General features: G+C 37.5%; 1 protein-coding gene across 3 annotated transcripts in view; it reads right to left on the reverse strand.

Moving 5' to 3' along the window:
• CA2H7orf31 (chromosome A2 C7orf31 homolog) overlaps positions 1–25,412 on the reverse strand; it is a 43,509-nt gene that overhangs the window by 8,377 nt on the left and 9,720 nt on the right. The window contains exons 3-7 of one of the 3 annotated variants that reach the window (XM_003982869.5): positions 23,290–23,466; positions 12,630–12,701; positions 10,546–10,575; positions 7,289–7,470; positions 3,383–3,471 (exon numbers count right to left, since the gene is read on the reverse strand). In XM_003982869.5, coding sequence (XP_003982918.1) covers positions 3,383–3,471; positions 7,289–7,470; positions 10,546–10,575; positions 12,630–12,701; positions 23,290–23,466 — 550 coding nt within the window. Of the gene's footprint in view, positions 1–3,382; positions 3,472–7,288; positions 7,471–10,545; positions 10,576–12,629; positions 12,728–23,289; positions 23,467–25,412 lie in introns of those variants that run through there. The other 2 variants (XM_019825612.3, XM_045052517.1) reach the window with 2 other exon arrangements.

The following is a 25,412-nucleotide window of genomic DNA, read 5'->3' on the forward strand; positions in this document are numbered from 1 at the left end:
GTTCTAGGTCAACAAAGTTTTGTAATCATTGGAATAATAGCATTGACAGAAGGTTATACTTATAAGCTTACTCTCTGCTAATATGGTGCTGAGTGTTTTTACATGCATTTCATTCTCAAGACAACCCTATGAGGTAGAGTTTATGATTATTCCTGTTCTATCTATGAGGTGACTGGGGTATTGAAGAATTAAATATATTATCAAGGGTTATACAATTGGTAAATTATTTCATTTTTTCTTTTTCTTTTTTAAAAATTTTATTTTATTTTTAAATGTTTATTATTTATTTATTTATTTATTTATTTATTTATTTATTTATTTATTTATTTTTGAGAGGGAGAGAGAGACAGAACGTGAACAGGGGAGGGGCAGAGAGAGAGGGAGACACAGGATCTGAAGTAGGCTCCAGGCTCTGAGCTGTCAGCACAGAGCCGGAAGCAAGGCTCGAGCTCAGAAACCGTGAGATCATGATCTGAGCCAAAGTCGGGTGCTTAACTGACTGAGCCACCCAGGCACCCCTACAGTTGACACATTTTTAGAACCAGGAGCTGAGCCACTTTAAAATTTATACTTTTAAAAAAAATTTTTGTTTTAAGTTTATTTATTTTTGAGAGAGAGACAGACAGAGCAGAGGAGGGGCAGAGAGAGAAAGGGAAAGAGAGAAAGGGAAAGAGAATTGGGGCTTGAACTTACAAACCATGAGATCATGGCCTGAGCTGAAACCAAGAGTTGGACACCCAACCAGTTGAGCCAGCCAGGCACCCCAAAATTTGTACTCTTTACGAAATGTTATACATGTTGTCTTAGCTTAGATAGAAAGTACTAAAATATGGTTTCTGGAAGTTTTCTTTTTTATAACCAGGAGATATATTTCTGGAATTAGTTATTTTTTGTAAGTTTATTTATTTATTTTGAGAGAGACAGAGACAACACAAGTGAGGAAGGGGTAGAGAGAGGGAGACAGAGAATCCTAAGCAGGCTCTGTGCTGGTGGCACAGAGCCCGATGCGGGACTCGAACCCACAAAGCCGGGAGATCATGACCTGAGCTGAAACCAAGAGTCAGATGCTTAACTGACAGAGCCACCGAGGCACCCCTGGAATTACTTAAGTTCTTAGTGTCCCTCTGCCTCCTCCCACCCTCAGAGAATGCTGATTATAATTATGTAATCAATTATAATGTGGGTGGGGTACAGCCTGGGAACTGGGATTTCTGAAAACACCCCAGGTGATTCTAATGTGCAGCCAAGGTTGAGAACCACTGCTCTAACAACAGGAAAGGTAAATACTATACAAAATATTCTCCTTTAACAGAGATAGAACATTGCAGATAAAGTTGGCCACTCTCCCCAGTGAAGTGGTGAATCGCAAGGAGGACAAGAATAGGTATTATCCTAAAGGGGGAAAAATGGATGAGTCATGAGATAACTGCCTTCAAGCCCAGTATCAAATTTATTTTTATTTTATTTTTCTGTCCAGTGAAGTACAAAACTTGATTAGGATTAGGGATAAACCAGAAGAATAACTGAAAGATTGAAAATTAAGATTAGAAGAGATTAAGAAAGTTGGATTAATCATTGGATGAAGAGTCAGATAAATCAGTCAAAAATATTTACGTACAAAGTGCTGTGGGGAATATAGATATTATAAAATATTCCACTTTCAGAGAGCTTGTAATTGAGTTGATAAGATATAAAATACGTGTCAAAAGTTATTGGTTATAATAATTGTAGAAACTCAGAAGAGGGGAAATCACTTCTGTTGGAGTAATAATGCTTATAAATTATAGCACTTTCCATTTTTCAAAGTGCTTTTATAGCCTTCATATAATCCTCATATCCTGTGAAGTCTGTTGGACTGATTTTAGTGAAATTATACAGGTATATTTTATTAATGTAAACTCAAAGAACAGAAATGATATTGCTAATATTACCAAGAGAACAAATGGCAGGTAGAGGAATAACTAGAATGCAGGTCACCTTATTTGGTTCACTTTCTGCTCTGCAGCAGAAACAACCAGGGTTGAGCTGAGCCTTGAAGAATGAACAAGTTTTGCATAGGCAGAGAGGCCGTGAAAGGATAGCATTCCAAGAGTGGGAGATGGCCATCGAGCTGTTCAAGGACCAGCGAGCTGAGCCGGGCTGCAGGAAGGAAGGAAGGCCAGACTCCGAAGGGTCTTCGGAGCTCAGTTAACCCTTGGAATTTACACTTAGGTAAAGGAGAGCTAGTCAAGATTGTTGCAGAGGGCTGAGATATGAGGACAGTGGCATTTTCATGAGCAGGAGGAAGTGAGGGAGATTAAAAGAAGGAACTAAACCACTGAACTGGAGACTTTGGCCATAAGAACATGTATTGACGGAATGGTCTCTCGAATGACTTCTCATATTTCTTCATATACTCTGATATAGATTTTGCTTGAAAGAATTAAAGAGGTCCAGTATGATGGATGATTCTGTAAGGATCTTTCCTGATGTATAACTTTACAAAAAACAAATAGGAAATTGTGTATTTCGTAGATGACTGTGTGACACCGCAGTGACCACTCTCTGGCCTGCCACAATGGTTATCCCAACTAAAATTCAAATGTTTCTGGCCTTGCATAGTTATTTCTTGCCTACCTCATAGATTGTTAAATGCAAGAAGATAATATATGGAAAACACTTGGTACTGCCTCTCACAAACTAATTGGTCAATGAATGTTGGCTATTATAGTTTTCAAATGTCCGGATCTTTTCCTTCATGATTAAAAATTTTCTCTCCGTGCCCATGTGGAGTCGTGGTACCGAGCTTAAGAGCAGAGAGTGGAGTCCGACAAGCTTGAGTTCAATGATTATGAGATAGCCACAAACTCTCTGAGACCCAGTTTCCTCATCTATAAAATGGGGATGATGATACTAACCGTTTTAAGTTATTATAAAGGCTAAGTGATATACTGTATCCAGAATGGTCATTGTGTAGCAGTTTCTCAGTACACAGTGGCCGCTGTTTTTATCTTTGACTCTACACAAATATAATGGTTGGGATAATAATTGTAAACCTTTCTGAGAATTTTTCATTTATCCTATGTATATTTGGAGTTACTTAATACGCTGTGAATTATAAGAATAGGGTTGGGGGATACACAGCGAGTGAAATGCAGCCTTCCACCTTCTTTCAGTGGGGAGCATTTTTTCTTTTTTTTAGTAATTGTGGAAATGTTACTTTACTGCCCAAAGTATGTGAAATCAGCCAAGGAAACGCACACAAAAAAATGTGAATCATGGTCAAAATCTCAACTTTTTTAAGCAGATAGAAAATAAAACAGTCCATCTTTTGGGTTTTCATAAATGTATAGAGTAAAAACATTTTTACTTTGTTTTAAACACATATTTAAAAGATACTTACATCATAATATACACCCTGACCTGGCCAATTCAAGGCTTTCTTCTTTGAATCCATTGGAAAATCAAGCAGTTCATATCTGTAAGGGTTACCTGAAATTTTCAGGAAGAGTGCTGTTATTCTGAATAAGCAATTAACAGTTTTCTATGAATGGGATTTTGGGGTGCAATAAACAGAAACAAGATGATAGGAGATAGAGAGGAATGAGGGTGCATATTTTAGCTAGTGTATTAGAGCATTGCTTGAATTCTTGCTCCCCTTAATGAGCAGCATGTGGGCCACACAGAGCAAGAATGAGTCTCTAACCCGAGTGTTGCCAGCAATATGAGGGGGCAATGGAAATGTACCTTTCTTGTTAACGAAAGGGATTCTTAGGGAAGTTATAACTTTTAAGTTTAAATTTTCCTACATCCTCTTTTGGTCTCTGAAGGCTTAGTAAATACATTTCTGTACTACTTGTTTTGGGCTTTCCCTGCCTAAATATCAAGAAATAGAATTAGTATTTGCTTACCAAAAAGGTACTGAAAGAGAACATTTTAAAGAATGTAGCTTCTTAGGTATTAGTGGTGGTTTGATAAGCTTTATCAGATATAGCATTGTCTCCTCTGGTCCTGTAAGAAGTTCCACATTAAAGAATGTTCTGGGGCGCCTGGGTGGCTCAGTCGGTTAAGTGTCTGACTATAGATTGTGGGTCAGGTTTGTGAGTTCCACGCTGGCAGTGTGGAGCCTGCTTGGGATTCTGTCTCTCTTGCTGTGCCCCTCCCCAGCTCACTCTCTGTCTCTGTCTCTCTTTCTCTCTCTGTCTCTTTCTTTCTCTCTCTGTCTCAAAGTAAATAAACTTAAAAAAAAAAAAAGAATGTTCTGAACATCCATCCTCATATGTAATAAGAACAAAGGCTGGCATATATTGAACATTTACTGTGTGCTAGTACTGTACTAAGTGTTTTATATATACACTCACATTGCTATGAATAAGGTACAATTACTTCCACTTTAACAGATGAGGAAACTGAGGCACAACAAAAATAAGCAATTTGCCTAAGATCACACAGCTAGTAAGCGGAATAATTCAAACTCAGGCAGTCTGGTACTAAGGCACTCTTCTATGTCTTTCTATTAAAGAAGAGTTCAAATAAGTGTAGAAAACCTAATGTGGTGGTACAGCAGTTTTTGGAAAGGTCTTTTTAAAAATTTTTTTTAATGTTTATTTATTTTTGAGAGAGAGAGAGAACGAGAGAGAGAGAGCATGAGGTGGGGGTGCACAGAGAGAGAAGGAGATACAGAATAAGAAGCAGGCTCCAGGCTCTGAGCTGTCAGCATAGAGTCCGATGTGGGACCTGAACCCACAAGCCGTGAGATTATGACCTGAGCCGACGTCAGATGCTTAACCAACTGAGCCACCCAGGCGCCCCTAGAAAGGTCTTTTAGAAGGGTTATTACAATATACTCATCTTTAAAAAAAAAAAATTTAATGTTTAGTTTTGGGAGAGAGGGAGAGACAGTGCGAGTGGGAGAAGGGCAGAGAGAGAGGGAGACACAGAATCGGAAACAGGCTCCAGGCTCTGAGCTGTCAGCACAGAGCCCAGCGCGGGGTTCAAAGTCACAAACTGTGAGGTCATGACCTGAACCGAAGTCGGACGCTTAACCGACTGAGCCACCCAGGCACCCCTGAACTTGCTTCTTTTTTAAAAACATCTCTTTCGGTCTTTTGAATTTTTTTTTTTCAACGTTTATTTATTTTTGGGACAGAGAGAGACAGAGCATGAACGGGGGAGGGGCAGAGAGAGAGGGAGACACAGAATCAGAAACAGGCTCCAGGCTCTGAGCCATCAGCCCAGAGCCCGACGTGGGGCTCGAACTCACGGACCGCGAGATCGTGACCTGGCTGAAGTCAGACGCTTAACCGACTGCGCCATCCAGGCGCCCCACTTTCGGTCTTTTGTAATTAAATTGTCATCCCTTGTCTTTTGCTTATTGTTTGATAAACATGTTAGTGTTTTCTTGCGGATTTCTATAAAACATTTACATATCAGAACAAATTTTGCATTTTTGGTCCTAGATATTTTTCACAACTTGCTAGCCTGCCTTGTAATTATTATTTAAAAAAATTTTTTTTAACGTTTATTCATTTTTGAGAGAGAGAGAGAGAGAGAGAGAGACAGAGCATGAGCGGGGGAGGGGCAGAGAGAGAGCGAGACACAGAATCTGAAACAGGCTTCCAGGCTCTGAGCTGTCAGCACAGAGCCCAACACAGGACTTGAACTCACCAACTGCAAGATCATAACCTGAGTTGATGTTGGAGGCTTAACTGACTGAGCCACCCAGGCACCCCAATATACTCATGTTTTTAAGGTCCGCTAAGAGTGACTAACTGGTCAGAACAGGTGGATGCTTGGAAGAGTGGGTAATGGTGGTGGTAACTTACTTTAGTCTGTGACCTACAACTGCGCTGAAAAGTGTTTTTATAAATTCTGCACACATTTCTCTGATTTCTTGTTAACTCTATGCACTTCATGTAATTTTAGAAATTATCTAATTCAGGGATTGAAAAAAATAACTTTAACACTTTGCCTAATAAGATCATACAAATTTCAGTTGCTTGGCATCCTATCTTGTAGTTCTTTTGCACAGCTCTTCCCACCCCAACCTTCCATGTATTTACATGTATATATGTATGTATATGTATCATTTAGAGTTGAGTGTATTTATATGTATGTAGATGTCTATATATCTATATATTTGATACAGATTTCACTACCTTTTATCCATGACTGGACTGAGAGGTAATGGAGAAATTCAGTATGTGGCACACATACTGGAATCATTATATGGGTAGAGAGTGATAAAGTAGTAACTGCTAATACTTATCTCTGGTATCTGTGAAGTAGGTGCTCATAGTCCCATTTTATAGATTGAGAAGTGGAGGCAAAGAAGTTAAGAAACTTTTCTATGGTCCATGGGGAGTAAGTGGCAGAGTGGCAGGGGTAGAATTCTACCCATGCCATCTGACTACATAGTCCACGTTTAAACACTCCACTGTACTGTCTTTCAAAATATTACTGCTGTCTCCTAGTAAGGTACGGAGGTTGATACTAATGATGGCAAACATTTGGGTCCAAATATTTATGTACCACTAGTGGCACTGCATTATAGGACATTTCTTGGGTCTTACCTACGTCACAGCCTAAATTCATTCAACAAATGTTTCTCTCTGCCTAACATGCACCTTTTCTGTCACCTTCAGTTACCTCTTCTGTAGTATTTTCAGTCTTTCTCCGCAGGTTTCTTCTCTGTTTTCAGATATCTAGTGTGGGAGAAACTTGATGACTAGTGAATGGGCTTACCATCCTAATACAACACATCTGGAAAGACCCCAGGGTTTGCTTCTGCAAGAAGATGCCCCAAGGTGTTAAGAGGACCAAAACAAATTGTTCCTATTACTTTCTGAGTCTTGTTTCAATGACATTCTCTCAGTTTCATCACAACTGCTATACCTATGTCTAGACCCTGATGCTCTGAACCAAATATTGTCCCTTGTGCTAATTACCTGAGCTAGGATAAAATTTTTAAAAGCTAAGCCATAAGAGAAAGCAGGAAGGACATAAAAATAGAAAAAAACAGGTAGAATGAAAACAACTAATTCTACAATGTTTGGTTTCTGCTTCTAGCATGGAAGGCTGTATAAAGAAGAAAAGTTAAGAGCACCTGCAGAAAATCTGATTTACTTGGTTTGTGGTAGGGTTCCCGGTGATTCTAAAGCACAGCCACAGTTAGGAACAACTTTCCTAATCTGATGGGTCACACTTTTGTGTCTTGAGTCCTTTGCCCTCCTTTCTTTGATTTTATTAATTGAATAAAATTCAAATATGAGAAGAATTAATACTGTTCTGATACCAAATCACATTTTACCTCTTGTTTTCAAAATCGTCGTATCGTAAGCCTTCGTTGGCACAGTGGGAGGAAACGGCCGTTGGCTTCGGGCTTTAATGCCAGTGTAAGGATCCTTAGGTGATGTAAAGGTCGGGAACATGGCACCACGTGAGATGTGTGTGTGGTAGGGGTGTTCAATCGGATATGGGAAGCAGGTTTCTCTGAGATTTAGTTGAGCAAACAAAACAGAATAGAAAGAAATGCAATTGAAAAAAATTAATCATCAAATATTTATTGGGATCCTTCTTTGTGACTGGTACTGTTCTATTTCTGAGGATACGACAGTGAGCCAAGGCCCCTATACTCCTGGAGTTAGCTTTCTGGTGGAATATGTGCCATGAAACATATTTTCCTAATTTTGCTAGACAAATAAAAGTTACTTTTTAAAATAAATCATAACTGAATTCTTTATCTGTGAATAATTTTCACAACTAATGCAGAAGATACATGAAATCTGTAGTTTTTCTAGTTGCTTTCAATTCCTGCCTCTTGTTTTAACAGGATCCCAGTGCTTTATTTTATGGAATCATTTCTGGGCATTCAGCTTCAGTATGCAAAGTGATAGCCAACCATCTTGCCTTGAACTTTCAACCTAGGCCATCTGTTTCTTTTAAGCAGTCAATCAACAAAATATACTGCCTGTTTATGTACACAGTACTGTTTAGAAATCAAAAAGCCAAAAATAGCTGATAAACTGATGGGAAAAATAAAAACCAACAAGTTAAAAAGACCACGGGGATACAATTTTACTATGATTTGAAAAACTAGCAGAGTTCTTAAAAGAACTAGCAGAGATTTGTGAGAGCTGATAGCTGGCAATCAGCGGTGGCCCAGGCCCAGATCCCGGCCCCTTACTGCTTACTCGGCCCGCTAATGCAAATCCGTACTGAATTCAGCAGTCTTGGCATCATGACGGGCTCTCTGAAATACCTAGCAGTCCAAGATTCTTAACAAGTTCCTGATCTCTCATAGATACCGCAAGAAGTTAAGGCTGATTTGTAAGAGAAAAAGTCTAGACTTCAAGCAAAAGTCATTTATGAAGGCCAGCTCGTTCTGTTTTTGTGGAAAGATTTGGTTTTCTTGCCCTTGTCACAAACTCCCTCAGTTGAACTCATTTTTGCATTGGGTATGGCATCATTTTATTGTGAATCACTAAACTTTTCTGATGTATTTATTTTGCTTAAAAAGCACCACATCAATGGCTACATGGCTTGGTACAAGGCACGAGGTCATCAACTCCGTGATGATATTAGAACACAGAATCAAGACATTCATTCCTGAATTCCAACTCACTGATGTACCTCAGAGTCATAAAAACACTAGCCTAGTAGTAACTGCTTTCAGTGAAGCAATATTGGGTATGCTTCCTTTTATATACAACACAGTGATTTCCACTTATTCTAAATAAACATTTCCATGGTCCAATTCAGTGGATATTATAGTTAACTATCTCCCTCAAATTAACTTCCCCTTATAAATTTGCTTGAAAATAAACGATCATTTATAGTTTGAGCAAACTGTGAATAAAATAGGAATGAACACATTTTTCCTCATGGGGAGAATGTCCAGTCTACTTAAGTCAGGAAAGGACAGAGTTTACTGAGGTCTAGTAAAAAGCCCATGTTATAAGAGAAGTTCTTGCACATTCAGAGCCTTGAGGGTTTGCTTCATTCACTTTCAGGTGTAGTAGTCAGAAAGCTGGGGACTTAGGTAAGAAAGATAGAGACCCTGGGGACAGTAAAGAATGAAATGAGAAAGTCCAGGGTTCAAATATTGTCCAACAGAGACATTTAGTCACAAATCATATCAGAAAGAATGGCTGAGTAAATACAGTATAATGATTGTCTCAGTCTATGCTAATTAACTTACCTGGGAATAAGATTAATTTTGATTTTCTTGGATTTTTCCCAGTATGTGTCAGATTGAGATAAGATGTAAGAATTGGTGAGAATGGCGAATCAGTGGGATTAATGTTTGAACTTTCAATGCCATTTCCCCTACACTTGATGATGTAGTTTAAGGAAATGTGGTATGAATATTTCATAAAATGGTCATGTCTGTCCACTGTCCCTAGAAAATATCTCAGTGGTTAATGTGGGAGGTCCTGAGACATTGTAACTACTACAGGAGCAGGAATTATACTCAGGGGACGTTGCCTTGAGATGTTGTTAACCACAACAATAACTACAACAATAAAGCAGTTATGTTCCTGGCTTTATGCTAACTGCTTTATCTCTCCTCTTTATCAGAGAATCATTCAACAGGCTAAATGCTAGCATGCACCCGGAGGCCAGGGCAGGGTGGCCCCATTTGGTACTATCTGATGTTGGCTAGGACTGCCCGACAAAGGCATTTGGTTTTCATTGTATCTTGTATCTTGTTCATCACAAAGACATGACCAGAAAGTAGAGATTGACTTCTTAATTTAGAATACAAATTCCAAAGGCCAAGATCATGTTAAATTACAAAAACAGAACCAAAAGAATTTCATAAGACATTTTTTTTTTCCTGGGGATTGGTCCCCCTAATAGGAAGTAAATTTGCAAAACATGTATACATAGTTATTGGGTCTTTCTGGTTTTGTCTGTGGCCAGGGTTTTGCTTTGTGAAGAAGGGATAAAAGGTGGAAGTTACAAAGGCAGGGAGAGGCCCACTTAATTCTGATCATTTGGGATTGAGGCAGTATTTTCCTCCCCCTCAGATTCTAGAAACTATTTCCTAGTTAATAATATTAAGTTATATCTGGTAATGATTTAGCAAAACATATTTTACTCTAAAACTCAAAAGCTATGGACTCTGTCTTGAATCTATGTATGAGATTTCGTTAAATATTATATATATATATATATATATATATATATATATATATAGTACAAAGGCTATTTTGGTTAAAAATCTGAATAAAGTATGGATTTTCATTAATAACAATACATCAATTTTGGCTCATGAATTTGTAACAAATACACCCTACTAATGTAAGATATTGCTAATAAGGGAAACTGGGTATGAGGTATATAGGAACTCTGTACTGTTTTTCAAATAATTCTGCAAATTTAAACTGTACTAAATTAAAAAGTTTATTAAGAAAGGATTAGCAGAGTATATAATACCATCCTCTTCTCCCACTTGTTAAAGTCTTTCATGAAAAGTCACATTTGTACTCACACTGAGACATGGATTGCCAATACTTTTTACTTGACTATAACATGGAAGGAAAATGTTAAGTATATACTTACTGTACTGTTGCATTAGGTGGTTTGGGCATCCTAGAGTAAAAACAGGAAACAAATCCTAATTTATATTAAGGACTTTTCAAAGCTTACATTCCTATTAGAAATTTGCTTAAAAATAAAGATGTATCCCATTTTCAAACTACAGTGTCTTTAAGATAACATTCTCGATTGACTTTCTGGAACACTGAATATTGACCAGTCAGAGGGATGATATCCTCATATCTCAGTTCTGTTGATCAATCTAACTTCAGTCCCACTCACCAGCCATTTTGCATTTCCTATTTGCAGTGCAGGTGCAGGACTGACTGCTTCCAATGATAATGTGGCTCTGATTTTGACATTCACCCTCATAATCAGGCAGTAGCCAAAGTGCTGCAGGCAGCCTGCCACCATGCATGTGGTGCAATTACATGACCTCAAGTGACCTCAGTGTGGCCTGGTGGGACAAGATATAGAAGTACTGTGTGTGCTTTGTCCCTTTGCCCAGGATTGCTGATCTATCACGATCATAATTGTTGCCCCGTTGACAGAAAGGCTGGAACAAACCTGAACATGTTTCTGGAGGCATGTCTTTTCTGAATCAGTTCATTTGAAAGTTACGTCTTTACTGTTTACCCTGAGCCCTGCCTGCCAAGAAATAATACTGAAGCCCAGGAACCAAAGTCCACACTAGAGGCCTGTCACCTACTTCTGTTGGATTCAACAGTTAGTTTCAGCCTATGCAGATATTTCTGAAATATTTCAGGCATAAAAAAGTGAATAGAATGTTATCTGTTGATAGCAGAGGTCAACAAAATGGAGTGTGCCGGTTAAGTTTTGTATGTTTCTTTAGAAAGTGGTACGTAAGCTATATTATGTTTTGATTCCACAGTGTATTATCAACACATAATTCAGAGATGAATCTTAACAGGTTTATGTCTTTATTTGGACTCCAAGTTTGCAGGCTTGGGACTAAAAAACAAAACCAAAAAATATGTCTTCCAGTTATATTTATGGTTGATTTGGGGAAGGCGGGGGCAATGAATATTAATAATCCAAGGAATTCCGAGTTACTAGATTGGCTATAATATATGAAATGTTAAATCAGCATCTAAAATTTTTCTCATGTGACAAATTTAGCTATGATATTGACAAGTGTATATCTAAAATCAGTTGGATTCAAAATTGAAAACATTTTTAAAAAGGAAAACTTTTTAAAAAGTTCAAGTTTGAAAGGATAAAATGAAAATTAAAAATGCTCAGAGACCCAGGCCCTTGACCTAAACCAGTCCATTATTTTACTGCTGCACTCTACATTTACTTTTCAAAGTGTACTGATCTCAAAGGGATAAATGAATAGGACCTAGTAGCCACCACAGATTTCACGTCTTTTTGGCTCCCTCTTGTGGCTGAACTCTATATTAACTTCTTATCTACACAAATTCCTTACAATTCTAATAAAGGTAAAGAAGTGATATTTTCCTTGTTACTTCAGTGTTGTCAGTATTTTATTTTTATCTGAAAATTAAGAAGTATGCTTTTTAAATATATATATAACGGACTACTTCAGAGAGGAAAGATAATTTAATATGCTGGAAAGTAATTCCTCTAAGCAAAGGATAAATTAAAAAATATTCCTTATCCAAAAAGGAGACTTAGGGAGTAACTTTATTACAAATTATTTGTAAATTGTCATGATAATCCTCTCCCCTCATAATATCCTGATGAAAAATTTTGCTGAGGGCGCTGGGGCATTTCCTATGAAACTTTTAAGAAATTTAACAGATTCTTATTAGATTAACTAGGTCAAAGGCAGAGAAATGGACCCAGATGACTTGTTTGAATTCTTTTGAAAATTACTATTCCATATTTTGTATTTTTTTCTTTGTTTAATTGCTACAAACTATAAGTGGGTTTTGGTTTATTTTTTAAATTTTTATTTCTTTGGTCTTTGTTTCTATTATTAATGATCTCTGTTGGAAAAATAAAAGAACACTTTTGTTTTTCTAAAAGTTCCCATTTGGGAGCTTTTTTTATTTCTCATATAACACATTTTCACTTAAAAAAGCTATTTGGTCCATTATGAGGAAAAGAAACCCCAAACTTACAAAGAATCATTTCCATAGATGTCACTTTTTTTGTTTTGTGTCAAATAATAGAATTGTTCAATAGGAAGTTTTCTGAAAAGAAAGATTAAATAGAACATCTTTTTAAATTAATACAGTGATTATCAGATAGTAAAAAGATAAATAGACTAACAACCATGTATTTATGGAAATTCAGTATATGAAAAGGTGACATTGTAAGTCAGTGGCAAAGGATTTACTTTTCAGTAAACAATGCAGGAAAAATCACTAGCCATTTGGAAAAAAGTAAATTTCCATTTCATGTTATGCATAAAGATAATTTCAGATGGATTAAAAATCTAAATATTTGGGGGAAAACATACAAATATTAAAATAAAATATATAAGAATGTATTTTTTTCTTTGTGGTGGGGAAAACATTTTAAATGAGATTTTTCTTTTAAATTCAAAATCCAAAAGGAAATTTTATGACATCAGAAGAAAACCTTTGAATACGGGATGGAATAAAACTGAAATAGGGGTGCCTGGGTGGCTCAGTTGGTTAAGGGTCTGACTCTTGATTTCAGCTCAGGTCTTGCTCTCAGGGTTGTGAGTTCAAGCCTGACACTGGGCTCTATGCTGGGCATGAAGCTTACTTTAAAAAAAAAAAACAAAAAAAAAAACAAAAAACAAATAAAACAAAGGTTGGAAGAAATTTTTGCAATAAAGATATATAAAGGATTACTATCTAGAATATAATTAGTAAGAACCTATAGCTAAAAGACAGTACAAATGGGCAAAGAGTAAGAACAGAAAAGGGAATGTAAATGACCATACATAAGAAAACATGAACATAAGTACTCAACCAGAGAAGTGAATTTTGATAACCAGATAATTTATACTTACTAGATGGGCAAAAATTATGTAGTTTGGTAATATAACACAGTTGGCCAGGAGTGTGGGTAAATAGATACTTTTACACACTACCATGAAAATATAAAGCATTTGGGCCATATCTCTAAAATTAAAAATATTCAGGGCGCCTGGGTGGCGCAGTCGGTTAAGCGTCTGACTTCAGCTCAGGTCAGGATCTCGCGGTCCGTGAGTTCGAGCCCCGTGTCGGGCTCTGGGCTGATGGCTCAGAGCCTGGAGCCTGTTTCCGATTCTGTGTCTCCCTCTCTCTCTGCCCCTCCCCCGTTCATGCTCTGTCTCTCTCTGTCTCAAAAATAAAAAAAAAAATTAAAAAAAAAAGTTAAAAAAATAAAATTAAAAATACTCATATATTGTGACTCATAACTTTCACTTAGGATTTTCCCTAGAGAAACATTTGTGAATGAGCTCAAGGAGGCCTGTACAACTGTACAAGAAGGATATTCGTTACATACAGTTAATGTCAAAAAAAGGGAAACTATGAAAATGGCTAAATAATCTCTGATGCATCTGTATTGTAGACACAATGAGAAATTAAAATGAATTAGATCGATCTGTGTTTACGGTCTTTAGATTGCAGAGAGCGAAAAAAGAACCGAGTTGCCTAATACTATACATCCAGCGATTCCACACTTAAACTGTATAATACATATATTTTCAAGGGGTACATGTATAATTATATAAATGTGCAGAAGGTGTGAAAGAATGTACACCCAAAGTGACAGCAATGGTTCCTTCTAGGAAGGAAACTGGAATTGGTGGGACAGTGGTCAAAGGAGACTGGACCTTGTCTTTGACTTTTTTTTTTAATTTTTTTTTTTAAGAGAGACTTGTATTTTTAGAGCAGTTTTAGGTTCACAGCAAGGTTGAGAGAAGGTAGAGAGATTTCCCACATACTCTTTATCCCCACACATGGCTTAGCCTCCCCATTTTACTATTTCTCACCAGAGTGGTACATTTGTTACCATTGATAACCTGCATCAGCACATCATTATCACCTAAAGTTCATGGTTTACATTAGCCTTTGCTCTTGGTGCTTATAGTGTTTTAATATACATTGTAGTGCTCAACTGTCGCTTGTGGCTCCAGGTATCTTTTAAACACCCATCTTTTATCTCATCTACCCAAAGTTCTAAAAAGCTTGCTTTCTCAGTCTTTGAGAATGGCCCTAGAGTAGTGAGGGTTATTTGTACCCCATGAGAGTCCTAACCAAGAGAGTCCTACAGTTGAGGATGTGCTTCGTAATTAGGCAAACAAAGTGACCAACTCTGTGAGTGTCAGGCTTTCTCCAGTCATCACAGTGCTTGCTCGGTGGCTTCATAAATTAAATTACCGTGGAGGCAGGACAGAAGTTATAGGTAGATTCAACAACGTGAACGTCTCATCAAACTGACCTGGCAACATTTGAGTTTGCCAGTGGAAGTTACTAATCCCAAGTATTTCAAATGTTTATTTATTTGTTTTGAGAGAGAGCAAGTGAGAGAGTACAAGTAGGGGTGGGGCAGAGAGAGAGGGAGAGAGAAAATCTCAAGCAGGCTCTGTGCTACCAGCACAGAGCCCAGTGCAGGGCTTGAACTCATGAACGGTGAGGTCATGATCTGAGCCAAAATCAAGAGTCAGACACTTAATTGACTGATCTACCCAGGTGCCCCTAACCCTAAGTATTTCATAGAGAAAACTCTCCCTGGGTGTACTAGTCAGCCACCTGATGGGAGGTTGATTACATGGTGAAAGAGATGATTTATCCCCATAGGAGTAGACACTTCTAAAGACAGATTTCCCTTTCTTTCTCTATATACTTCTGCCAGTTACATCACCAGTGGACTTCCTGAATGCCTTATTCACTGCACGCTATCTTAAAAAATACTACTTTCGATTAAGGAATTCAATTTACCACAAAAGAAATAAGGCAATGATTGCATTTAAAGGATTTACTGGTCTCCTATTTACAGAATGTAGAATAGCTTATTGAAGATTCATTTGTGGCTGCAGCTTGTCCTAAAGAGTGTGGCACATGCTCTGAACCAGTGGCCAAGAAGTGGTGTCTCTCATAGCCAGAACGGATGGTCTAAAAAGCAAAGGGTCGGAGTGGAACCTCTCACTATTATACTTACTGTTACACTTGAGAAAAATGTTACTTCCTTCCCAACCCCCTTGAGTTTTGCTGAGTTTGAGGTCAAGGGAGAAATGCTACCATGAGAAGACACAATGGTCCTACTGAATTGGAAGCTGAATTGATGATGTGGTAATTGGAGGCTCCTTATGATTGGAGAAAACAGGCAAGAAGTAGATTGGGATGATTGATTCTGAATGTCAAGGGCAAGAGGACTGTTGCTGTGCAGTCATGGGGAAAAGTATTTTTAGAACCTAAAGAATCTTTTGGACACCTCTTAATATTGCCTCTAGTGGCATAAATTTAATGGAATACTGGAGCAGACTCACACAGGTAAAACCACTAATTGCTTAGATCTCTCAGGAACAACATTGGGGGGGGTACCCCACTTGTAATGAACTTGTACCAGCCCAGGTGCTTGCTGAGGGCAAGTGAACTTGGCTATGTATATAATTATGTTATTCTCTCTATATATATTCTATATATTCTATAGATATTCTATAGAATATATTCTATATTCTATATATATTCTATATATATATTGTGTATATATATTGTATATATATATTCTATATATATATTCTATATATATATACACACACTTAATATATTTTTCTATATGTTTTTATATACCATAATATATAATTACTACAAAGCTTATATTTATATATAATATGTTTATATATTAACTAATTTTATTTTTTCATTCACCCTTTTCCCTTATTTCCTTATTATTCTATATAGGGTGTTGGTGATGGTTTACTTCATTAAGTGTGTAGCTGTGAACTGTCAGGGCAAGATTATGACTGAACTAGAGGAGAACATCACCCAGAGATCTTGGACTTGGAGCTGGATGCAGGCACTGATGAGACTCTGGGTTTCCCCGTTGGGGGAGGTGAGTGCATTTTCATGAAAACGTCTTACATTTTCTTACACTGGCAGCCGTTCTCAAACTTCACTGCATGTTAGAATTACCTGAGGGATTTTATTAAAATGCAGATTCTGTCTCAGTCAATCTGGGGTGGGGTCCAAGATTTTGCATTTATCATTTTCTAGATGGTACTCAATGCTGCTGGTGCATGGACCACATGTTGAATAGGAAAGCATGATACGGTTTTTGCTGCTGTTATTTAGTGTGACAGTCAACTGGCACAGGTGGCTGACATCTTTACAGTACCCTCTCGGTATTCTGTTAGTTTTTCACATTTTGAATATCCCACTTGCCCAGGAAGAATCAACTTTCCAGCCCCTTGAGCAACCAGCGAGCCATCATCCATATCCAACCAGACTTTGATTTGAATGTGAGTAGCCTAAAAACACAGGCTTCAAGAGGAGCATCCATATTGCTAATAAGGTAGCATCAGAGCCACCCAGTTTTAGCAGAAGCTCTTCCCTGATGAGGCGAGTCTCGAGAATGAGTCTGGATATTATTCCCGGAAGCTTAGCAATTAGCCTATTTCTCTAGCCCTCCCACAGTTTTGTGAGTTAACCTAATATCCTCTGGTAGATCCTCTTCTTAAGCTAGTCAGAACCGATTCTGTTTTTGCAACTAAAACTCCTGACACATACAAATGGATAACTTGTGAAATTAACATTTAATTTAAAAAAGAACAAAAGTGGTTTTACTGTGAAAAAGTCAAATATAATTTAATTTAAATGAGATAATGTCTATAAAGCAGTTAGCACAATGTGTGGCTAATCAAGTACAAGTACTTGATTAATGCTGTTGTTTAAAAAGGAGATTGTTTTCTGTTTTTATGGAAATGGCATCATTCTCATTTTAAAGGTTTAAGTAATTACAAAAAAGTACATTATTAAATACTACCATGTAAAACATGATTCTAGATATCTGTCTCTCTTTAAAAAGTAGATGTAAGGAAATAAGAATGGGGGAATGGACAGCTGTAGTCAGAATCAGTTTCAAGAATAGGATGAATGTTCATTCAATTTCTAAAAGAAAATTAAAATTAAAAAAATTAATTAGCACTTAACAGATGGCAGTGTAAAACTGTAGGAATTCCTGAACCATAAGTATATCTTTTCACTACATAGACATAAATTTCTAAAAGATTCATGTAAAAGTAAGAAAACGTTTTTGAAACATTTAGGATGTTGGGAGTCATTATTATTTCTTAGGTAATTATGACTCTCAGGCGTGAGACCATTTCACTCGCTTCTGCTTTCTCTCTCTGATCTCTCCATTTTGGTTGTTTAGTTAATCTGTAGTTTGCCAAGGTTTATAACATTTACCTAATTGTATGATGATAATTTTCCCAACCATGTGAATGGATTCAGGGCTCACCATTTAGTGTCCAGACATCTCATGCTTGAATGGATTCAATGTTCATCATCAACCCTTTTATCACAGTATCTCTGTTCTTGAGTTCTTTATTTTGACTTATTTTTTTGGTTTGTTAAATTTCATTTTCAGATTTTTTTTTTTTTAAGAAGGGCTCACTGGGTGCTATTACTCTAAATTCTGCCTGTATGTAGTCTTTATGCTTGATTGACAATTGTTATGCAATATCTTTGGGTTATGTTTACTTTTACTCAAACCTTTGAAGATAGGTCTTCTGGAGTTGAATGCTGCTGTAGATGCTTGAGGCCAGCCTCCTTTCCTCCTTGTAGGTGCCTTGCTTTTCCTGCTTGAATGTTGAGAGAACTCTTTCTTTTGAATAAAATAATATTGGGGCGCCTGGTGACTCAGGCGGTTGAGCATCCGACTCTTGATTTTGGCCCAACTCATGATCCCAGGGTTGTGGATAGAGCTCCACATTGGGCTCCATGCTGAGTGTGGAGCCTGCTTAGGATTCTCTCTCTCTCTCTCTCTCTCTCTCTCTCTCTCTCTCTCTCTCTCCCTCCCTCTCTCTCTTTCTGTGCTCTTTTCCCCCACTCACATTTTCTCTCTCTCCCTTTCTTTCTCCCTCTCTCTCTCTCTCTTGCTAAAATAACCAGGTTGTATCTCAATGTCAGTACTTCCACTCTATTTTTTGCCATTATATGGTATATGCTTTTGATTTTCAGATTCAGTTCTTAATTTCAAGGGAATTTTCTTGTGTATCTCTGAGTACCTTTTTCTGTTAGATTTACTTATTATTTGTTTTACTTGTTAGATCCTCTGCATTTGGGACATCAGTTTTCCTTACGATAATTATGCTTGTTCTTAATAGCCATAACTTTTTCCTTTATTGCTTTAATATCCTTGTTTTTTCTCTCTGCTTTCTCTGTGATTTATTGTCTTTATGCCATTATATCAATTTTCAGTCACATCCATTCTGTTTCTTGCTGCTTCTTTTTTTTTTTTTACTAGATTTGTGAGTGCTTTTGTGTGTTTTTCTTATTTTTTCCCTAAGCCTTGTGGTCTTCCCTTTTATAATATTCTATTGTCTAATCATCCTGTCTTTTATGAGATTCACATACTTATTTAGTCCCTTTATAAAGAATGTAGTTTAAAAAAAAGAGAGAGAATCTAATTTTGTTTCCTGGGCTATGTTTTTTCTCAGACTAGTTTCTTAATGTGCTATATAGATATAGATATAGATATAGATATAGATATAGATATAATTTTATATTTCTGGTGCCTCATCATTTCTTCTCATATTACATGTATTTAATTGAACAGCTCTGTCTAAATGCAGCTATTTACTCTGATCTAGTGTGGGTGAATTCTTGATCCTGTCATCTGAAATAAGTTTTCCTTTCTGTCTGTGCTTCAAGCTTGATGACTGAATATTATTCTCTCCATATTTCTTTAGCCTGATGGGATGGAGGGGACAGAGAATTAAGTGCTGAGATTGTGTCAGATGGAATCCGAGTCTCTTGGTACTGCTGTCTAAGGTCCTATTAAATGTCCTCTGTAAGGCTCATTCCTTTCATTTAGGGAAGTAGCCATACCCATGGCTTCTACTCATTCCCTCAGGTCAACACAGTGTTCTGGAAGAGCACACATTCTGCACAACTTCATCTCTCTTGAGATCTTGTTGTTTTTATTTAAAAAAAATTTTTTTTAATGTTGATTTATTTTTGAGAGACAGAGACAGAGTATGAGCAGGGAAGGGGCAGAGAGAGAGGGAGACAAAGAATCTGAAGCAGGCTCCAGGCTCTGAGCTGTCAGAACAGAGCCCATCACGGGGCTCAAACTCATGAACTGTGAGATCATGACCTGAGCCAAAGTTGGACGCTCAACCAACTGAGCCACCCAGGTGCCCTGAGATCTTGTTGTTTTTAAAACAGAGGCTTCTACTCTTGAGGCTTTTCTTCAGTTCTAATAAGATTACCTATTAGGATTGCTCAGTCTTTTAATCTTCTCTTCAAATTGGAGAATTATCAGGATCTTGTTGACTCGTCTCAGTATGCATTTGGAATATAGGGATGGGGTTAGGTATAATGCCTCTCAACCAACAGTGTGTCTTCTCTCTGGACCTGCAGCACTTCCAGGGGTCTGGAAATATGTGTGGCTGGTTTTATTTTGGTTGTCACAATGAACGAGACTGGTATTTACAGGTTGAGGGCCAGAGATGATATATATCTTGCAGTGTATGGGACAAAGAACTGTCCTGCTCCAGATGCCCTCTTGAGAAACATTTAGTTACAAACTGTAATAAATGACATGGAATTTTCTTTTCTTGACATAACATTAAAATTAATGGCATAAAGGCGTTCTTCTTTTCTTATTTGGGGGCTGCTGGTGAATTTCCTGTTTATTTCTCGTTAGGTAACAGGAGAGGGATATTCCGTGATTTTGTTTCATAAGCATTAACCTCCAGGCATTATCACCACCACTACTACTTGTGTCATCATTAAAGGGTGCTGGTTAGCAAGAGTTTCAAAGTATTCGTTAGTTCACAGACCACTGTATATCTATTGAACAGCTTTTTAACATTTGCCAGGTTGTTAGAGGAAGATTCATTTCCTTTTTCTTTTTTTTTTTTTTTAATTTTTTTTAACTTTTATTTATTTTGGAGACAGAGAGAGACAGAGCATGAACGGGGGAGGGGCAGAGAGAGGGAGACACAGAATCGGAAACAGGCTCCAGGCTCCAAGCTGTCAGCATAGAGCCCGACGCGGGGCTCGAACTCACGGACTGCAAGATCATGACCTGAGCCGAAGTCGGCCTCTTAACCGACTGAGCCACCCAGGTGCCCCCATTTCCTTTTTCTTAAACAAAGTAAAAACTTTGCTACTTTATCAAAGTTATAAGAAGAAGTGTTTATGGAAGTGAAAACAAAGCTATAAATTGTTATTACTTTGTAACTTCATTCTTTTAAGTGAATGGATGCTGAGTTAGGTGATGACAATTTCACTTTGAATTTCCGAAGCTTGGTTAAGTAGATATTGTTTAAGTTCCTTTAAAAGTGTTTTAATTAGATATAGGTTATGTCATGAAATGCCGGAAGGAATACTGATGTTGACAGGGACATTACATTGGAACATGCATATATCAATGCATATGATTATATTGCCATTAGTAAGCCATGTTCTTTTAACTTCTTAACCTCACATGACATACCATAGGACCTCTCACTGGACATTTTCCTAAGCAGTATGTACTTGGCACCTGGGTGGCTCAGTGGGTTGTGTGTCCAACTCTGGATTTCAGCTCAGGTCATGATTTCACAAAGTGAGATTGAGCCCCATGTCAGACTCTGTGCTGACAGTGCAGAGCCTGCTTGGGGCTCTGTCTCCCTCTTTGTCTGCCCCTTCCCTTTGCCTCCCTTTCTCCTTCTCTCTCTCAAAATAAATAAATAAACTTAAAAAAAAAAAAGAAGCAGGTACTTTCAATTTATAAAGTCATATGAGTGGAGGGTTGGTGAGGCAAAGGGGTGATCCTGTTCCCCATGAGGATGGGGTGAATGTGTGGCACCACAGCACCCCACTGAAAATCCCCATTAGGGAAGGTGGTAGGGTGTGATTGTTAGAGCAAGATTTTATATGGACCGGGATGAGGCTTGACTCCTCAGACAGCTGGAAAATATTCTGTTAGTAAACAAAAGGCCCTTTTTGGGGAGAAAGGAAAATATTGTGACAGAAGTTATTCCCTATTAGGAGACAAGTAAAACCTATTCTGTAGTTGTTTGCCAAGTAATGTGCATTGTATCAGAAAATAGGACTTTGTCCTAAATATATTTTTAAGAGATAAATATGCCAAAGTGATAACGTTTAACATAGTTGTGAAGAGAATAGAGTACAGCAACCTGCATTTCTGAGCCAGGGATGATGGGCATTCTAATTGGAACAAGTACTTTATCTCCCAGTGGCCTAGGGCTGCATTCAGTGAGGCACCAGACACAAACCTCTCATTTCAAACTGGACGTCCCTTAAAAAACCTGTCTTTGGCTCTTCTTTTATACTCTTGAATTCTGTGAGTACAGTTCTGATCCTTTTAGAATGTTATGTGTTTTTTTAATATGTAAATTTTGAGGACAATAGATGCAGAGTCCTTAAAGAGATACATATAACCCTAGTCTAGAACAATGCTCAAAACTGCTGAATAAATGAATAGCTGGAGGGAATGATGAACAGAATGGACAGATGAAAAGAACTTGGTCTTTGGGGTCAAATAAATCTGGACTCCGGTCCCTGTTCCACAACTTCACAGTTGTGTGATCCAGGGAAAGGTACTGAATCTTCTGGGTCTCCATGTATTGTAAAACCAGGATAACAATGTGGCTACTGTACGACGATATTATAAATCTCTCTATATTATATTAGAACGTAAGTTCCATGAGAGTGGGGACTTGAAGAAATCTGTTGGATGAATTCATGATCTTGAGGTCCTTGCTATCTGTAATATGTCAGTATTTGCAGCTTTCCCATTGGACTGACAGGCCTTTTCATTTGTCTGCTTTTTATTCAGTAAGGTCGTTAGCTGCCACATGTCATTATTGTTTCTCTTTCTACCTGCAGCTTGTCTTTCCTAATGTATTTTTTGAAACTGCTTTAGAACAAAAAACTAGTTAGCTAGATTGTTAGTAAGCCAGGTAAGCAGGATTGTTGGATAAAGCAGGAGTAGGTAGGCTCTGTGGGAAGGTTTGATAGATTGTGCTTTGAGTAAATTTCATAGTTTTTTAAAATTTCATATTTTTAGTAAATAGTTAATGTGACATTTAATTTGCTGCTCAGATTTTTTTTTGCTTTCTCTTCAGTTTTAATATGTTTTGAAGAAAGTCGCTGAATGACTTTAAGAGTTACAAGTGATTATTGAAATATTTTATTACTTGAAAACAATGCCCAGTAGATTCTAATGACTACAGATTGATGAACAAATTAGAAATCAAAAGTTCCAAAAATCAACAACATCTATACAAATGAGGCCAGCTATTTGCTCAAGCAAAAACATTTTAAATTTAATATCTCTCTGGAATATTCTCATATAGTTTTAGATAAAATGTGATTAGCAAGGGAATTAATCAAAATTTCTGATCACAATAATTGAACATCTCTCAGGATAGCAAAGACATCCATAAACAGATTTTTTTTTTTACAGATTTCACAATTAGAAATTATATAATTAGTTTTTCCATCTGTGTCTTTTCATAAATAGTAAAAGAAATAAATTTGGAGGTAGATTTAAGTTAACAACAAGACTCACAATGGAAACAAAGAGCAAAGAAAAATGCAAAATAAAGATCTCTATGTAAAGAGCAGGAAGTTTATTTACCTTGGCCAGGTTTCTCCACCAAATCCATAATGCTGATGTCCTTTGCCCATGACATGAGGAGGTTCACATTTTGGCCTGTGCTCCTCAGGGAGTGAAATGGGTATTACCCCACCATATTCTCTGTCAGCACCCCATGGAAGTCTACATTGTTGGAATGACTCCCTTAATTCCTGATATCTGTGAAAAAAGAGATACTTTTGAAATCACTTCAGCATGGAATACTATGGAATGCTATGGTCGGAATGTTTGTGTCCCCCAAATTCATGTGTTGAAATCCCAATGCCCAGTGTGACGGTATAAGGTGGGCCCTTTACTCAGTAACTAGGTCAAGAGCGGAGCCCTCATGAATGGGACTCATGCTCTTGAGAGACCTCAGAGAGCTTGCCAGCCCCTTCCTCCATGTGAAGATACAGCAAAAAGGTGCCAGCTACAAACCAGGAAGAAGGCTTTTACCAGAATGCAACCATGCTGGCATAGTGATCCTGGACTTCAAGCCACCAGAACTGTGAGAAATCAATGTTGCTTCTAAGAAGCCGCCCAGTTGGGAGGACTTTGTTATAGCAGCCCGAACACACTAAGACAAACAACTAAAATTCCTACAGCTTTAAAATTATTTTTAGATTACATTTTTAAAACACAGAATCCTCAGTGTTGGGTACGTTGTGATAGATACTGGTTACTTGGGCATCCTCGAATTGCTGAAGGAATGAGGTTAAATTTTTGACGGCCTACAGATGATGATGATGACGATGATGGTGATTTGTAGTTGTACTCCATGTACTTCTTTCTTTTAAATATCTTTATTGAGATATAATATACATACCATACAATTCATCCATTTAAAGTATACAATTAAATGGTTTTTAGTATATTCACAAATATGTACAACCATCATACGATAATTTTAGAGCATTTTCATCACCTCAAAAAGAAACCTTGTGCCCTTTAGCCATTGTTTATTTCCACACTTGCCCATCCCCACCCTAGCCCCAAGCAACTACTAATCTACTTTCTGTCCATCTCTAGGTTCTTGTATAGCCCTCCTAAGGCATGTGAAGTAGTATCTCTTTATGGTTTGGATTTGCATTTTCCTAATGACTAATGATGTTGAGCATCTTTTCATGTGCTTATTGGCCATTTCATGTATGTTCTTTGGAGAAATGTGTATTATTCAGGTCCTTTGCCATTTTCAAATTGGGCTTTCTTTTTCTTTTTTTTAATTTTTTTTAACGTTTATTTATTTTTGAGAGAGACACACACAGAGCACAAGCAGGGGAGGGGCAGAGAGAGAGGGGGACACAGAATCTGAAGCAGCTCCAGTCTCCGAGCGGTCAGCACAGAGCCCAATGGGGGCTCGAACTCACAAACCTCAAGATGATGACCTGAGCCGAAGTCGGATGCTTAACCGACTGAGCCACCCAGGGGCCCTGAGCTTTCTTTTTATTACTGAGGTATAAAACTTGTAGATAAAGTCCCTTCTCAGATATATGACTTACAAGTATTTTCTCCTATTCTATATGTTGTCTTTTTATTTTCTTGATAGTGTTCTTTGGGACACGAAAGTTTTTAATATTCATAAAGTCCAGCTTATCAATTTTTCTTTTATTTCTTGTGCTTTTGTGTCATATCTAAGAATATGCTGCCAAATCCAAGATCATGAAGATTTACCCCTATTTTCTTTTAATAGTTTTTATGTTTTAACTCTTATCTTTAGGTCTTTGATCCATGTTGATTTGTTGTTAATTTTTATACATGGTGTGAGATAAGGATACAGCTTCATTTTTTTTTTTTTTTTTTTTTTTTTTTTTTGCATGTGGCTATCCAGTTGTCCCAGCACCATTTGTTGAAAAGAATATTGTTTCCCCATTGAATGGTTTTGGCTATGGATTATCTTTTGATTTTTAAAAATGGAGAGTCCTGCAAAGGAGCAGAAGCATTTGCTCCTAAGCTTTATCTAGAGCTCCTTTCATAGTGGTTCTCAAAGTGTGGACCATGGACCAAGCATCAGCATCTCTCTAAAAGCTTGCTAGAAATACAAATTCTCAGGCTCTGCTTCAGACCTAGGAATCACAATTTCTGGAGATGGGCCCCTGTAATCTGTTTTAATAAGCCCTCTAGATGAT

Source organism: Felis catus, chromosome A2 (genome assembly GCF_018350175.1).
Source record: "Felis catus isolate Fca126 chromosome A2, F.catus_Fca126_mat1.0, whole genome shotgun sequence".
Lineage (NCBI taxonomy): Eukaryota > Metazoa > Chordata > Mammalia > Carnivora > Felidae > Felis > Felis catus.